This window comes from Polyodon spathula, chromosome 2 (genome assembly GCF_017654505.1).
Source record: "Polyodon spathula isolate WHYD16114869_AA chromosome 2, ASM1765450v1, whole genome shotgun sequence".
NCBI classification, from domain to species: Eukaryota; Metazoa; Chordata; class Actinopteri; order Acipenseriformes; family Polyodontidae; genus Polyodon; species Polyodon spathula.
In genome coordinates, this window is record NC_054535.1 from 79,661,342 (window position 1) to 79,679,248 (window position 17,907).

The window sequence follows — 17,907 nt, forward strand, 5'->3', positions numbered from 1 at the left end:
TTTCTTCTACCACTATTTGCTTTATGTGGCATCTCTTCATTCCCACCTCTACCCCCTGTGCTGCCCTTCACCTTCTGATCCTGCAGACGAAGTGTACGCCCAGAAGCTGAAGGGCAAGGCCATCTGTGAGGAACTGGACCTTGCCTTGACAGACATGACAGCCCTCTAAAACCTGCAACCCTTCACCTTCTCTACAACTTTTTTGCCTTTCTATGTTTCTTTATGGCCTTTACATCAACTGGGGGGGGTGCATTTTTAGAAATATTTATTTATTTATCATCAGTAACTGGACACATCCAAGCACTATAAAATAACTTCCCTCATTGTAGAAAATATTTTATAGTATTATCTGAATGCACAACTTGGGATCTCTGGTGAAGGAAAACATTTTTGGATCAGATGTTTAGTCCAGTTATACTTTTCACCCTCATCCCACAGTCGTCAGCCATTGCTGCTTGTTTAGTGCCAAGTTGAGGTTTTAAAATGTTTAGATTTCTTTTAAATGTCTTTCTTTTTATTTGTATTTTTCTCTCATGCCTCTTATTTCTGTTCCTCTGCGGCCTCTGTCCAGATGAACTCTTTGCTCAGAAACTCAAATGCACGGAGATCTGACAGTATTGGAGAAGCCCTCACATAACTCTCCCTGCTGTGAACTCCTCTCCCCTAGCAGTGTTTCCTCCCAATTCTCCTGTTCTTTCCTTCTGTCACTCTATACCAAAGTTCTGTTTTGGTTTTAAGGGTTGTCACATTTTAAATGATGTTCCACAGTTTTGTTAGGTGACCTGCCTTGTCTCTCAGCAATAAAGAATAGGCTTCCCTGTAGGTATTTTGCACTGCAATAATGTCATGTGGTTTGTGGGCTTTAAATGTTTCGCTGAGTCTGAAATCACAGGGAAATGGTATCATGTGTTTTCTCACTTAGACCAGCATGCTTGTCTGAATCAGAGCAAGCTAGTGGAGAGAATCCTGTTTTGTTTTAGGCAGCTTTCTCCCACAGAGACCACAGATTGTGTTTGAGAACGTCGTCTGTTGTACACCTGAATTTAGTCTCTCAGAGAAATCTGGCCTCTAAGACAAAGAATATTTGCGTCTACTTGTTTCTTTTGTTGGGCCTGCAAGTAATATAAAATGCCATTCGCCTTTTTAATTGCAGATATTTGGGACAGGATAATTAGTATTCTTATTGTGTAATATAAGTTTACTGTGGATTAGATTATAGAATGATGATGACTCTTAAATTTCTCTTTTCTCTGTTTCTTGCATTATTCTTTCATCTGTAGACATTTGTATAATTCTACACTGATAGGTTAAATACAATTTTCCTTCTGTAATAAACATCTGCAACTTGCTATATTTTGTCTGCTTTTCTTTTACTTTTTTTTTTAGCATCTGTTAACACTGTTCACTTTTCTGACTGTTTTCATAAAGCAGAATCATTCAATATTAGATCACTGTTCCTAGTTACCAACACATTCTAATGCCAGGGTTTTGAATTCCTAAGTTTACCTGGTAGAGATTCCACTACTTCAGAGCAGCACAGGTTTGCATCCTGGGCTGGGCATTAGGTGTTGAAGTTCCTACAGGTTGGAGGTCAATATTATTATTATTATTATTATTATTATTATTATTATTATTATTATTATTATTATTCGTAGTAGTAGTAGTGTTGTTGTTGGTATTTTGGTTAAAGTTAATTTATGCTAAGTACAGTACACCCCAATAAAGAACAGTTCTCCAGCGGAGAAAAAAGGTTGCTACTTAGAGAACTGTCCCTATGACATTCTCATATGGGCTAAATTAATGCACTGTAGTCTCCCTTTAACTTGTTGTTAATTATATATATATAACATACACATACTGTGTCTTATGTGCTGGGCTTATAAACACTCCAATCAAAAAGAAAGTGCATTAATAGATGTTGAATTACTGTATTGTCTGTTAGTGATGTGGAAATATACCAGTAGTGCCACACTACTGTAGTATACAGTTATTCTAAAACTTGTCTGCAAAAAAGAGGTTGTTTCAACATTGCTGGTAAAGCACAGAACTGTTATTTGCTGTTGGAATGGCAATGCACAATGACGTGTGAAATAGAAGAGCAGCACTGTTTTCTGCTATGGACAGATGTGTAGCCTGCCATTCATTCTTTCATAAACTGTGCACACTTTTATGCCAGTGATTTACTTAGGTTGATGACACTCTATTCCCTTATATGATCCTTCGTTAACCTTCCTTTTAACTTTTTAGCCCAATGTTGATCATACTGTTCTGTGATGCAGGCTGAACTATACTACTTATTGGTAGTAAATGCCTACCTTGTGGTAATGTCATATAAAGCAAATGGATAGCAGTTGATCCCAGAATAGGTTTTTATATATATATATATATATATATATATATATATATATATATATATATATATATATATATATATATATATATCTCAAATCTCTGATCAGCGGCACAGCATAATCCCATTACCTGCGTTCCATATAACCATTTCTTACCCGCATTCATTTTCTTTCTTCCTCCCAATAACCTGGAGAGATGTCTTTTGTCAATGTCCTATGATCTCTGTTTGCACTAACCGCACCCTCTCTCTTTCTGTCTCTTCTCATTGGCTGTCACTGATGCTGCTGCCGCTGCAGATCGTTTCTACAAGGAGGTCGAGAAAACCCGCGTTCTCAGTAACGAGCTACGGGTCGTGCTAAATGACCTTAACAGCTGAGTCTCTGAAGGCCCTACCTGTGTAGCAGCATTCACTATCTCGTCTCTGAATTACAAAAAGAAATAATAATGTACTTGCTACAGGGATGAAGCTTTCGAACCTTTTTTCTTATGTACATTAGAATGTTGACCGGTTTGAGTTTTATTATGTGGTGTTGTAGGGCCTTGAGATTGACAGTTCTGGTGCCACAGTGATATGTAATTCAACACATATGTTTTGCGTAACTTCCTGATGTTTGTGCTCTGAGAGGGTACACCAGTTTCTCTAGTCCTCTCTCTCTCCTGTGGTGGTGTGTTTTAAACTACATGTTTCCTTTCTCAAACAATAAGTCTAATACTTCTGCTAAATAGCACTTGCACACTAACATGACAGTGACATTTATATGAGATAGTCATGGGGAATGCGGTCAGTACTTGCTATAACATTACTGAGTAATAAGAATCTTCTATTAGGTTGGTGACTTACAATACAAACCTGTAGCAAAGCTGAAAAAAAACTTTTTTCCCTTCAAACATGGTGTATATGCCGCACCAGAACTGCAGGCTGCAACTGTCATTTACAGCAGAGTGCAACTTAATTAAAATTCCTTCTTTGTGCCCATTAAAAGGGAGGCTTCAGTGTTTCTGTTAGAATAACTAATGTTAAATTATACAAAACCTTTAAGAATGTGTAACATCTTGTTGCTCTGTTCTTTGTATTGTCCTAGAAAGCAGGTAAAGCAAAAACAAACAGCACAGTGATACAATAAAAAACAACAGCAACACCCGACAGGTTTCGCTGATGTTGATTGTTAAATATATTCACTAAACTGTGTTGGAAATGAATACAGCGTATGATTAGAAGCCGAGCAGTTGTGTCTGTTTGCATCGTATGATATTTACAAAACTCATTTATAGAATTGTCCCTATCCTTTTGCATGTGATCGTATAAAAAAAAAAAAAAAAAAATCCTTTTGTTTTTAGTGTGTACAAGCTATTTTTGTGGTAATTAACCTAGTTTGTCTTACATAAGTTGCATCCTCATGTAATCTCCCCTGAGAAGCATTAACTATTTTACTGCTTATTTCAAAGCACTGCATGTCAAGATCTCCTGCATTTAAAACAAAGTGAATGCAAAACAACCATATCTAAGTATTTAAATGGATGACAAATAACATTAATACCAATACATTGACTGTACGTGTCCTACACATACAGTCATCATTACTGTTGCTATTAAACTACTGATTTAGGTATATGTACTTGTGCATAGAAGGGTAACTTCAAAGCTTACTGTGTTTCCAGGTAGTTATCAGCACTTCAAAGCAAACACTGATAAAGGCAACACATGTTAAAGCTATGTCAGTAGACGCTAGTTTAAATTAAAAAAAACTGTCAGATGTATGAAATGCTTTTAGTATGGGTGTTTTATTAGGAAAAGGTGTCTATTGTAAACCTTTGTTTAAAATTACTTATTTATAGTGCAGTACAGCAAACTATCTAAAAAAGCATTCTTTAAAACAAAAAAGAAAGTGTACTTGACTATTCAAGTAAGTAGCGGGGTTCTGAAAAAACTATAGCGCTGCACGTCCTCGCGTGTTGCTACAACTGTTCAACGTGTCTGTAATTTGTCTTTTTACACTTATGACTTTAGTCTGTTTCAAAGCTTTTTTCAAAATGTCTGCTGTAGTGTACTGATAGCGTAAGGATTAATGGCCACATTGTCAGACAGGTAACACAACAACAACGATCCATGATGTGGTATTGAACAGACAAGCCAGAGCACTTGTTATGTTTGTTTTTTTGTTTTGTTTTTTAAATCGCTCTTCTTGCAGTGATTTACAGATCTCAAACCCCAGTTGCACTGGAGCGGACATTTTGAAAACCGTTTGTCAGGATGTTAACAATGAAAAGAAAAATTCCAGATACATTATTTAACCAGTTGTAGCAGCACATGGGGATGTATAATGCTATATTTTTCAAAACCCCTTTACTTACTCCTTTTTTAAAGCACATTTTATTTCTCTGTTTAGGTCTCCAGTAACTTCCTTGCATATAAAAGAAAATATCAATGCGCACACCACATATTATGTGGTCACTAGTGTAATGTTTCACTGATGTGGTCTGTTCAATTGATCTAAACCCTGGAGGAGCTGAATACTGCCATTGTTTAAATCGTTCGAAACATCTTTCCTGGTGCTTTACTTATCTACTCAATCAGTACATTTACAAACACTTAGTATTCCACATGTATCAGTGCTTACATGCAACTTTAGAATGGTAATTAGTGTGCAAGGACGGAAACCCAAAACAGCTGTGTACATTTTTTTTTTTTTTTTTTTTTTAATTCCACTAGTGTGCTGTATTGTGATTTAGGATTCAGTGTACACAGAGGATCATAGAGTATTGTATTTAATCCAGGAATGAGGAGAGCCAAGTAACCAACAAGCCCCACCCCCTCTCCCTGAAATAACCCCAGAAACTCTACAAACCTCCATAGAGTTTTAACTATATAAAGTATAACAAGTATAATGCATGTGTAAACCTGTTCTATAACAGCTGAATTCAGAAAATGCTGTTCCTCAGCTCTAGCTCTGCATCTACTTAGCAGCACGTTGTAATTTGAAAATGTGCAATTGGCCCGGCATTCTGTTGTTGGATCTGAATGAATGCAAGATAGATTCCAAAATGAGATTCTGTTTAAAAGAAGAAAAAAAACAAAAAACCATTTAAATAAAAAATGTATTCTGTGCTATGTCACTTGCCACTTTTATAATACTGGCCTATACTGTTGAGCAAATGCGACATTCTCATATTTGCAATATGTACAGAATATTCATGTAATATAATTTTGTTCTACATAAGCTTACTGAATATGCAGAATACTAATCAGATTTAAAATACATGCAAACGTGCTGATTGAGCCACATGCAAGGTTAAATGTTTGATTTTCTTAACCTTTGCCTTATTGGATCATTTAAATAGACCCCACCACCTCTGCCTTTGTAACGAGTTTCAAGATTAAGCACACCTCTCAAATAGACATGGGACTCCTGCCGCCCTGTTAGCTAGCTGTAGAGCAGTATGAACAGGTGTGGCTAGAGGACCTGGGGCTCCACTTAGTTCTCTTCTTCTGCAAGTACAGTTGGTCTTGTTAGAATCTTAAAATCTGAGACACAAGCCTGATTATTTATTTTATAATAATGTCAACCTAACCACGCTTGGTGTTTCCAAGTTAAATTCCCATGTTATGGACCTGAAGTCCACATCTGAGACACATGCCTGTTAAAGTGCTCACCTTGTATACACTTATTTTTTTTTGTTTCCCACCAATAGAGAAACTGGCCCATGCCAAGGAGGAGAACCTGGGCATGCACCAGACTCTGGACCAGACTCTACTGGAGCTCAACAATTTATAAAGGGGGTGTTTTAACCTGGGAGGAGTTAAAGAAAAACAAAAAGCTTTATAAGATTGTTCTCTTCATGCATAAACGCTTCACGACATCGGCCAAAGTGAGAAACACGGTGTTGGGTTTGTAAAGTCAAATCACTAAAAAAAAAACAAAAGGGGGGGGGGGGGGGGGGGGGGGGGGGGGGGTAATTAAGTCTTAATTAGTGAAATAAAAAGGAAACCCCAAGACTAATACTATCTAATAACATCTGTCTCCAGGCCTGTGTTTCTATTGATTCTGTTCTCCACCTCCTCTCAACAAGCTTTGATGTTTCACTGTGCAAAAGGCATATATAGCTTTTTTCTTTTAATATAAATTTAGTGATTGTTGTTTTTTCAAACTGAAAAATTGATTATAAATATTAGCATTGTGGTTGATTTCCCCCTAATATTAACCTTTTTTGTTGTAGTTTCAACCAGTTCTACTTCAGTCGGGCGCATTTTTACATCTGTTATTTATCCTAATGTTTTATTCATTTCTTTTAACAACAAAAGGGAAACAAAGTCAAGTCAGACAGCAAGCCTACAGATCTGAAAAGAGACTGGTTGAAAAATGACACTACAGAATGTTTCTGCTTCACAGACCATCAAAGCTTGTTACTTCCAAACTCTAAATGTCTTAAACTATGAAATAAATGTCTTAAGACTTGAAGCTCACATTTACACTATTCTCCAGATTTCAAAATGTCTTAGTTTCACCTAGGTTTTGTTGTACTTCTTTTTAGTAGATTTAGTAATTAAAAATAAATAAATAAATAAATCTGAAGGGAAATTATTTCTAAAATGAAAAGATAAGCATCACATGAGCTCACGTGATGTTTTCTATTAAACATTCCTTTTCAGAAGGATTTGCCCAGAGAAAAACTGCTTAAAAAAAGTTTTTGTCTTTGCCCAGTTGTGAAAGGATGACATTTAAGAACATTTCTTCGGTTGTGAAAAAGTCCACGTCTGTTGCAGTATTATTTTTTTTTAAACTGTAAACACGGGCATTTACTTCTGAGACACGGGGGCTTTATCTTTCTTAATATCGGTTGCTTTCTACAGAGCCACCCCACGTGTTTCATGTTAGAAAAGGACCGCTGCAACAAACCTGTGTGCATACCGATAGGAATCTTTACTCTTTAAAACTGAGTTTCCCCCAGCCCCCTATTACCTGTCTGTGTGTCCCTATGCAATTACCTGTGCAAGCTCTTTGTTACAATTTATTAAAAAATTGAATGCAGTGTGGTGATTGCAGTTGTCTTCTTTGCAGTGTTGGTATAAACATTTTAAGAGAGGTTAAGCTTTTCCAGGGTGAATGCTTTATTTATTTTTTTAATTATCTTTCAACTCCTTTTTAATATAATGCTAACCACACTATTGTCTTTCTCAGTCAGTGTTTAGTACACAGTAAGTAGTTGATACTTAAGGATTTTTGTGCCCCCCCCCCCCGAATACAGCAACAACATGAGCATCATTACCATCTTTAAAAGGAACAATGGGTGAAAGACAGGCAGACCTGAACAAACCTTTACCAATGTGTTATGAGACACAGGGAGGGAGGTGCAGCAGTGAACCAGGATTAATAATAACAAAATTGGCAATTCTAAATTAGGGAGAAAAATTGGGTAAAAAATAATTGGCTACATTAGTTGTGTGCAGGGTCATGGGATGTTTTAGCCACTGTTCACATCAACATTTTTTTGCATTTTAAAAAGAAAGGCACTGGAGAACACAAGACTTGGTTTCGTCTCTTACAATTACAAAGAGAAGACCAAGCTGAATAGATTAATTACTGTGTAAGTAACTTAAAATACATACAAATACAAAGTTAGTGCATGGTGACTGAGCACTGAAATCTATGTGATATATTAGTTGTATTGCATTGTACAGAAATGACATCACAATACTGAAGCAGAAGGCTGATTTTTTTTTTCCCTAATTGCAGCACATTGTGAAAAAGATAGAATATTAAGTTCACCAAATACAAGCCATGTACAGTTTCTCCTCCCTCTTGGGGTGCTACACCAGCTTGTGGTGTTGAACGCTTTACTGTTGTAAAGTTTACAAACTGGAATTGCTCCAAGAGATCTGCAATGCATATTGTTTACCTGGGGTCCCATTCTTAATGGAATGATGATCAGAAAGTGCTGCCCAGGTGCAGTGAGGGCAGTAGAGCTCATATTTGTTCATGAAAATAGTCAAAAGAAAATGGACGAGAGTGCCAGAAGAAATGAAGCCCTATAACAGGAAAAAAATAGGAGTGAATTGAAGGTTTAACTTTACCTATCTGCAGATATCAAATGTGTGCCAAACCCCTGTGACAGGATGTCATAAAAGTGCAGTATAAAAGCAATAAATAAAAAAAAAGAGCTATTTATAATCTTATTTGTACAGCCAAAGTAATTAATTGACTATATATATATATATATATATATATATATATATATATATATATATATATATATATATATATATATTGTAATACAGCAGGGATGGGGTTAATATCCTCCCTGCAGAAAACATGTGCGTATGCACATTTTGTTAATTGTTTTATTATTAATTATCCCCTGCACCTGGTAGCTGTTGTTAATTTAAACCCAGGTGCAGGGTATTTAAGAGAGGCAGCTAAGCTGCTCTGGAATGCTGAGTAGAGGGAGACAGAAGGTGTGCTCTGTTTCCGAGCAGTCAAGAGTAAAGTACGGTGATTTGTGTTTGTGTGACAGGTAAACGGCATAGCCGTCCTGTGAGTTAATTAGGTTCCTGTGTGTAGTAGTTAGTGCTCAAGAAAGAGCTAGGTGTTTGTTTTGTTTATTTTGTTTGTGTTTTATTTTGTGTATTAAAAATAGCGCGTAAGCGCTTAAACTCCATTGCTGGTGTCCTGGGTCCTGAATTAAAGGGGCAACGAACCATGTGAGTTGCGGGATCGATTACAGTATATATATATATATATATATATATATATATATATATATATATATATACACACACACACACACACACACATAGTCTACACCCCCTTTCAAAATGTTCACCTTTTGTTGCCTTATAGCCTGGAATAAAAATGCATTAAAATCGTTTTTTTTTTTTTTTTTTTTCATTTATCTATACATCCTAACCCACAACTTCCAAGTGAAAAAAATATCCTAGAAATTTTTAGGAAATGTATTAAAAATCAAAACTGAAATAGCTTGGTTGGCTAAGTGCCCACCTCCATTGTAATAGCAATCTTTAATTAGCTCAGATGTAACCAATCACCTTCAAAATCACACACCAAGTTAAGTGGCCTTCTCCTGTGATAAATTGTAGTGATTCACATGATTTCAGGATAAATTCAGCAGTTCCCGTAGGTTCCCTCTGTTGGGTAGTGCATTTCAAAGCAAAGACTCAACCATGAGCACCAACGCACTTTCAAAAGAACTCTGGGACAAAGTTGTTGAAAGGCACAGAACAGGAGATGGGTATAAAAACAATATGAAAGGCCTTGACTATCCCTTGGAGCATGATCTAGATGATTATTAAGAAGTGGAAGGTGTATGGCACCACCAAGACCCTGCCTAGATCAGGCTGTCCCTCCAAACTGGATGACTGAGCAAGAAGGAGACTGATCAGAGAGGCTACCAAGAGGCCAATGGCAACTTTACAAGAGTTAAAGGCTTTTATGGCCAAGACTGGTCAAACTGTGCATGTGACAACAATATCCCAAGCACTCCACAAATCTGGCCTGTATGGTAGGGTGGCAAAAAGGAAGCCATTACTCAGTAAAGCCCACCTTAAATCATGTTTGAAGTATGCAAAAAAACATTCAGGAGATTCTGTAGCTATGTGACAAAAAGTTTTGTAGTCTGACAAAACTAAAATGGAACTTCTTGGCCGAAATGGAAAGTGTTATGCTTGGCGCAAACCCAACACAGCGCATCACCCAAAGAACACCATCCCTACTGTGAAACGTGGTAGTGGCAGCATCATGTTATAGGGATGTTTCTCAGCGGCAGGGTCTGAGGCACTTGTCAGGATAGAAGGGACAATGAATGGAGTGAAGTACACAGAAGTCCTTGAGAAAACCTGCTGCCTTTGTAATGTTTTGTAAAGAAGAATGGTCAAATATTGCCAAATCTAGATGTGCAAAGTTGGTAGAGACCTATCCCAACAGACTCACAGCTATAATTGCTGCCAAAGGTACTTCCACCAAGTATTAACTCAGGGGGTGGAGACTTATCCAATTGTGAACTTTCAGTTTTGTATTTTTAATATATATATATTTTTTCTCAATAAAAACTTTTTTCAACCTTAACAGGGTGGAGTATGGTGTGTAGATAAGTGGGGAAAAAAAAATCCTAATTTAAATGCATGAAACTCTGAGGCACTGACACTGTATATATATATATATATATATATATATATATATATATATATATATATATATATATAATACTGTGCAAAAGTTTTAAGCAGGTGTGAAAAAATGCTGTAAAGAATGCTTTCAAAAATAGACATGTTAATATTTTATATTTATCAACTAACAAAATGCAAAGTGACTAAACAGAAGAAAAATCTACATCAAATCAATATTTGGTGTGACCACCCTTTGCCTTCAAAACAGCATCAATTCTTCTAGGTACACTTGCACACAGTTTTTGAAGGAACTCGGCAGGTAGGTTGGCCCAAACATCTTGGAGAACTAACCACAGTTCTTCTGTGGATTTAGGCAGCCTCAGTTGCTTCTCTCTCTTCATGTAATCCCAGACAGACTCGATGATGTTGAGATCAGGGCTCTGTGGGGGCCATACCATCACTTCCAGGACTCCTTGTTCTTCTTTACGCTGAAGATAGTTCTTAATGACTTTTGCTGTATGTTTGGGGTCGTTGTCATGCTGCAGAATAAATTTGGGGCCAATCAGATGCCTCCCTGATGGTATTGCATGATGGATAAGTATCTGCCTGTATTTCTCAGCATTAAGGAGACCTTTAATTCTGACCAAATCCCCAACTCCATTTGCAGAAATGCAGCCCCAAATTTGCAAGGAACCTCCACCATGCTTCACTGTTGCCTGCAGCCCTCATTCGTGTACCGCTCTCCAGCCCTTTCGGCGAACAAACTGCCTTCTGCTACAGCCAAATATTTCAAATTTTGACTCATCAGTCCAGAGCACCAGCTGCCATTTTTCTGCACCCCAGTTCCTGTGTTTTCGTGCATAGTTGAGTCGCTTGGCCTTGTTTCCACGTTGGAGGTATGGCTTTTTGGCCGCAAGTCTTCCATGAAGGCCACTTCTGACCAGACTTCTCCGGACAGTAGATGGGTATACCAGGGTCCCACTGTTTTCTGCCAGTTCTGAGCTGATGACATTGCTGGACATCTTCCGATTGCGAAGGGAAGTAAGCATGATGTGTCTTTCATCTGCTGCAGTAAGTTTCCTTGGCTGACCACTGCGTCTACGGTCCTCAACGTTGCCCGTTTCTTTGTGCTTCTTCAAAAGAGCTTGGATAGCACATCTGGAAACCCCTGTCTGCCTTGAAATTTCTGCCTGGGAGAGACCTTGCTGATGCAGTATAACTACCTTGTGTCTTGTTGCTGTGCTCAGTCTTGCCATGGTGTATGACTTTTGACAGTAAACTGTCTTCAGCAACCTCACCTTGTTAGCTGAGTTTGGCTGTTCCTCACCCAGTTTTATTCCTCCTACACAGCTGTTTCTGTTTCAGTTAATGATTGTGTTTCAACCTACGTATTGAATTGATGATCATTAGCACCTGTTTGGTATAATTGTTTAATCATACACCTGACTATATGCCTACAAAATCCCTGACTTTGTGCAAGTGTACCTAGAAGAATTGATGCTGTTTTGAAGGCAAAGGGTGGTCACACCAAATATGGATTTGATTTAGATTTTTCTTCTGTTCACTCACTTTGCATTTAGTTAATTGATAAATATAATCTATTAACATGTCTATTTTTGAAAGCATTCTTACTTTACAGCATTTTTTCACACCTGCCTAAAACTTTTGCACAGTACTATATATATATATATATATATATATATATATATATATATATATATATATATATATATATATATATATATATATGATTTAGTAAAATTGCTGTTCTGTGTGCCCAATTTACTAAACATTTATTATTTATAATGTTTAATTAAGTTTAACACCATTATTTTTAATTTTCAGATATCACAGTAGCTCAAGTTTCAAGGTTTGAATTTTTGGTCTTTAAGGTACTAACAAAAAAGCCTATTGAACAGGACATCTTGTTAATGTAAGCCCTAGGAATAGATTTGCCATTGTCTTGGCACAGTTTATTGACATTTTCAGTTTATAACAAAGGCATACACTTTGACTTCATGCTGCTTGAATTTAGGCCAGCTTTTTAAAACAATAGGGGTTCTTTCATTAGACAACTGTTGCGGTTTTCATGCCAGTGAGGCCTGCTTGGCATTCACGTCCTGTACTCACCAGGTTTTGTATTCAACAAAATGCTTTGAAAAGCTTTAAAAAACATTCCTAGTAGATACTCATTTATGTGATGCTGCTGTGGGAGGCCCTAAATTACATCCACTTCATTGATTTTCCCTGCCCATAACTGAGGCATGAAGCCAAAATAAAGACATGTCACTTTATATTGAAATTATATTATATACACTTACAACTTCCTATATAGTCATTACACTGGTAAAAATGTGCCCTTATATTGACAATACTTCAATGGTCTGTTTGATGTGGGTAGAGAAGAATACAGTGCTTCCTCATTGTATCACAGTTCTAGAATGCTGACATGCATTATGCTTTACTGTGTAAGGACCCGTCACTAATTCAATGTCTTAAATGTTGTATATATGTTTGTATGTTCAGGCACAGATAGCAGAGAGAACACTGCTGGTCACTAGACTCTAAAGTAAAATTTTCTAAACAGGAGGAGAGACAGCCCAAATCAAAAACTCCCAATTACCCAGAGTATTATAAAAATAGCTTGGTTGCCAAGTTACAGCTGCCTACATGTACCTGTTGTGTTTTTCCTAACACTGCATTGAAATTATTCAGCTCATGAAGAAAATTCATCTTCGCATCTGTAACCTTCCCTGGTTCAGCCCACACTAGACAGTGTGAATAAACATGTATTTACAGCACGTAAATGACCCACATACAGTCAAACAATTCACACAACCATCATAAAACAAATGTGAAATTATAATCAGTAGCTTGACTATTTTATTGATTCACAACATCAATACTATAATTGAATATCAATATAGCACTTGTTAATGCATAATAAGACTGTTTCTATCAGAAGATTTTTGTACAGTACAATCTAAGCATATGTAACCTAAATGTGCACTTTAATTAAAGAATTATAATAATTACAAATCAGTATTTTATGAAACCATGATCTCATATGCAAGATATATTTCCATGACAGACCTACCGTGCAAGCAATATTGTTAAAAAAGAAATAGGTAAATAAAATACAAAACTTGTCTGGCAGGAGCTACTGTTATTGCTTGATCTCCATGGTACAATATATTATATTACAAACTGCTCTCCTGGATGCCGGTATTAGCTTTCAGCTTTTGAATGATCTCAATATATCAGGTTCTGCATGATTTACATGTTGGCCCACAAGTGTGTGGTTAGGTAAGTAGGCAACCCAGTGTGAGGTTCATTATCTGGGAACCCTTATTGGCAAAAGTTCACAAGCTCAAAAATCACCAGCTGTAAAAGCTGCATAAGATGTAAATTAATGACAGGTCCAGTAATGCTTGTGATTTACAACTGATAACCCACTGATTAACCGCAAAAGGAATTTGGAATGCAATAAAACAAGGATTCTCTTTCATCCATTAAATGAATAGTACAATCAATCACAATCCAATTGACTGCAATTTCTCAAATGATTGGTTTAACACAATAATAAAACACCTGCTCCCCTTACCATAATAATGTTTAACCTGCAAGTGCTGTTTTTATTCAACTGTTTACCCTTTATGCAGTTGCCCCCTGATGTGCATTATCTACATAAGCATCATTCTGTGTCTTCACCAGAGTTTGATGTTCTTCTGAGTCCCCAACTCCCCAACCACTTCCACAACTGCCTGGACCCTCTCGTCAAGGCTTGTGTCACTACCTTCTATAGGGCAAAGTGCCAGGCCTTAGATTTATTCTGATACTAGCTTGTTTTTTTAGCCTCAGGTTAGATTAAAGTTAAATACAATGTTGTGCTTGATAAGATGAGCATTGTGCTGTGAACTAAACATGCGGTCTTAACAGTGTGTTCAATGTATCCTGGGCAGTGTAGGAGGTGTCTGCTCTTTTATGTCCTAAAGGCCATAAATACCATTTAAAACGTTTAATCACCTGACTTTGCATTAGCCTTTTGGACATCTAGTATTATGTAAAGGAACATCTGGAGGGTAAAAGGTATCAACTGGTGCATTTTCAGTTTCATCTGCTTTGAAAAATATTAGGAGTTAGATTTGGAATTCAAGTTACAAAACAACTGCCTGATATGAACTGGAAATGAAGGATGCAGATTGTCAAAAAGAGGAGGCTTAAAACATAAAAGTGCTTTGCAGAGCTACACTTTTCCCCACAGTGGAATAGTCACATAAACTGAAATCTCTGCCTCCCGGAGAGTCCTTTTTCCCAGATAGAAGAAGCTCAGGAAGGAATGTCCCTGACCAGATAGAAGCTCTAAAAACAGCTTTGCTTCTCGCACAGATACGGAGAGAGCCAGCTCAGTCCCAGCTTCCGCCAGATTAAACACATTTCCTGTGGGACTGACACCACGTGGACTGGCATATCATTAACTCAGCCAGAAAAGCACCGCACCCTGGCTTACATCGATACAACAGCCATGATTATTATTTTCTACTTGGGAAGTGGCTATATTTGTATGCTTGACTTACCTGCACAAACATAATTATATGTATGCTGTCATATATATCTATACCATGAGTGTGACCATGTACAATAAACCATGCCATTGAGGAACAGCCCAAGTTGCTTTTTAAAGGGGCTAAAAAGAACCCCTTTCTTCCTGTGCTCAGTCCCATCATATTGTCGCTATACATGTTTCAAAAGAACCTGTTTGTTATAATATTTTTAGTTCCACACCATGGGACATCAATCAGTTTGGGAATACTCTTCTTTCTGAAGAGTGAAACAGCAAAAGAACATCCTCGGGTCAGAGCGAATTTAAGGGCAGGGTTAATCTCTTTATCATGATAAAAATAGCTGTAAAACCCATGTAAATCAGAGCAGGAATTATGCTTGTGTCTCACGAGATTTCAGCAGTCAAGATCCAGTGTGTCTAGCGGAATCTCACCTTATTGCACAGCAAAGCCATACCAAACACACACACACACACACACACACAGGCAGACAAGAAAGAACGGAGAAGACGTTGCAAATGTAAACCTCTCGTATAGCCTATTATTATCGTTTGTATAAATGCATGTTGTTAAGCACAACTAACCAACCTTTCAGCCTCATATTATTATTATTATTATTATTATTATTATTATTATTATTATTATTATTAGTAGTAGTAGTAGTCCTATTTAAATGCCTAATAGGCTACGTCACCTCCAGCCGTCATTTTTAACGACTGGAGAAAAAAATTCAAATTAGCATCCTCGGAAAAGAGGATGCTAAATAGGTAGGCATTTAACTAATTTAACAGAAAAACCAGAAAAAGGACTGCAAATTAAATAAGAACGGTAAAAGGGGAGGTGGTACAGAGCACGCCCCCTAGAGTCCACTGGTCGACAAACGATGCCATGTCGCCAGAAGACTCCGCGTGGGCGTGCTCTAACTTAAGCCATGACCAGAGAAGGGCCCTGAACATGGCCCCGCAGTAGTCCTATTTTAAGGCCCATTTTAATGGGACTACACCAGCTGTCCAAAGGCAGCTGGAAAGAAATTCAAATTAGCACCCTTAGGGGTGCTAAAAAGGATGGGACTTAAACTAATTCAACAAAAACCGGAATTTAACTAATTTAACAGAAAAACCAGAAAAAGGACTGTAAATTAAATATTTAAAGAAAACGGGGAGGTGGTACAGAGCACGCCCCCTAGAGTCCACTGGTCAACAAACGATGCCGTGTCGCCAGCAGACTCCGCGTGGGCGTGCTCTAACTTAAGCCGTGACCAGAGGAGGGCCCTGAACATGGCCCCGCAGTAGCAGTAGTAGTTAGGCCCAAGCAAATGCTGGCACAGGGCTGCTAAGAGAGATTTACTGAGCCATCAAGCCAAGGATATCTGATTTCAATACCATCTACCTAGAAAAACCTTCTTTTTCCGATGGCTTTACTTTATTGTCTAAGTACAAGAAGCGTTAATCTCCAGAGTTAGGCCGGCCATGTGGTGGTGAACAGCTGGTACCTTGCAAGCCATACAAAGACATGTAGACTTTGTTGGGATGTCATTGCAACTAGAAGCAGTTGGCTCACCTGCTGTTGCTTTCCATATATATATATATATATATATATATATATATATATATATATATATATATATATATATATATATATATATATATTTGTATTCACTATGCTTATTTAATGCTTTATCTAATTACCACAATGTGTGAATTTCTCATTTATATGTCTTCTGTAATGACGTGTGCTGCATTTTTGTTTTTTCAAAGGTTCACTGAAATTTGGCTTTAAAAAAAAAACTGAACTGTTCTCATTAAGAATCATGGATCACGTTAACGGAAGTTTGTACTGTATTAGGGCCATGGTTTTGTGGGCAGAGGAAACTTGTTGCTTTTGCTTTTGCAACTACTTTTGAAGAATGTAATCATTAGTCTGACATTCAGATATGGTCAAATGCTTAATCGTGGAAGAAAGCACTGTACTAAACAGACACAATTCAATTAGATATACAGTATAAACAAGGATACTTTAATTATTTAATAATGACAATAATGATCCCCTAACAATCTGATCCCATACTTACAGTATTAGTGTATTACACTGAAGAGCGGAAAATAATACACCTGTGTAAGAATAATTAGTGCTGTCTAATGGCCTTCCATTGCAGGAGAGGCTGTACATAAAATTTGATGAATTGAATTTAAATATTTATTTATTCACTAATTTGCTAGGGAAAATGAATGAATGAACAAATTCTGGTATTATTTGTCTGAAACAAGAAGGTCTTGTGAGTTTGCTGTTTGTGATTGTTGTCCAATAAATCTATGTAAATATTTACCACTGTAAATGTGGATAGTCATTTTATAGGAGCATAGCAAGCTTGGGATAGTGAAGACATTTGAACCAAAAGCACAATCAGGACAAACTGGAGACACTAACCCATGGATGATACCCAACCCAAGTTAGGAAATATTTTGATTAGAAAAGTCTTAATTTACAAAACAGATGTTGAACAAACCCTGCATTATAGTGCCACCTGATGGCTGAAAATTAAAGCGTACACCAGGAAGCACACAAGAGAATCAGAGAAGCGTACATTTCCATTTCCATCTTTGCATAAAAAAGGGTGAAAATATATTTTATATTAAAAGGGAGTATACAAGAAATTAATTTCTCTTCAGTTCTACAGTATTTTAATTTAAATTAAAAACTATGCTACTTAATGCCTATGGATGCCATTAAAGTACAAAATTTAGAAATGTAGCAAATCACATCTGGTAAAACAGCTTCAGTGAATCATTTCTTTCAAGGTCTTGATTTATTGTTTAGTGCCTGTACACTTTTCCATAATGATCAGTGAGTACATTAACTTCTTATTGTATTCTT

The 17,907-nt window shown here is 37.0% G+C and overlaps 1 protein-coding gene across 10 annotated transcripts in view; it reads left to right on the forward strand.

The window, feature by feature from the left end:
- The window catches only part of LOC121301712 (tropomyosin alpha-1 chain-like), a 43,547-nt gene extending 37,386 nt beyond the window's left edge, over positions 1-6,161 (forward strand). For 4 of the 10 annotated variants that reach the window (XM_041231326.1, XM_041231310.1, XM_041231355.1 and 1 more), the window contains one exon: positions 6,043-6,161. In XM_041231326.1, coding sequence (XP_041087260.1) covers positions 6,043-6,125 — 83 coding nt within the window. In that variant the 3' untranslated portion in view covers positions 6,126-6,161. Of the gene's footprint in view, positions 1-86; positions 1,350-2,648; positions 2,744-6,042 lie in introns of those variants that run through there. The other 6 variants (XM_041231317.1, XM_041231303.1, XM_041231348.1 and 3 more) reach the window with 2 other exon arrangements.
- The last annotated feature ends 11,746 nt before the right edge of the window (positions 6,162-17,907 follow it).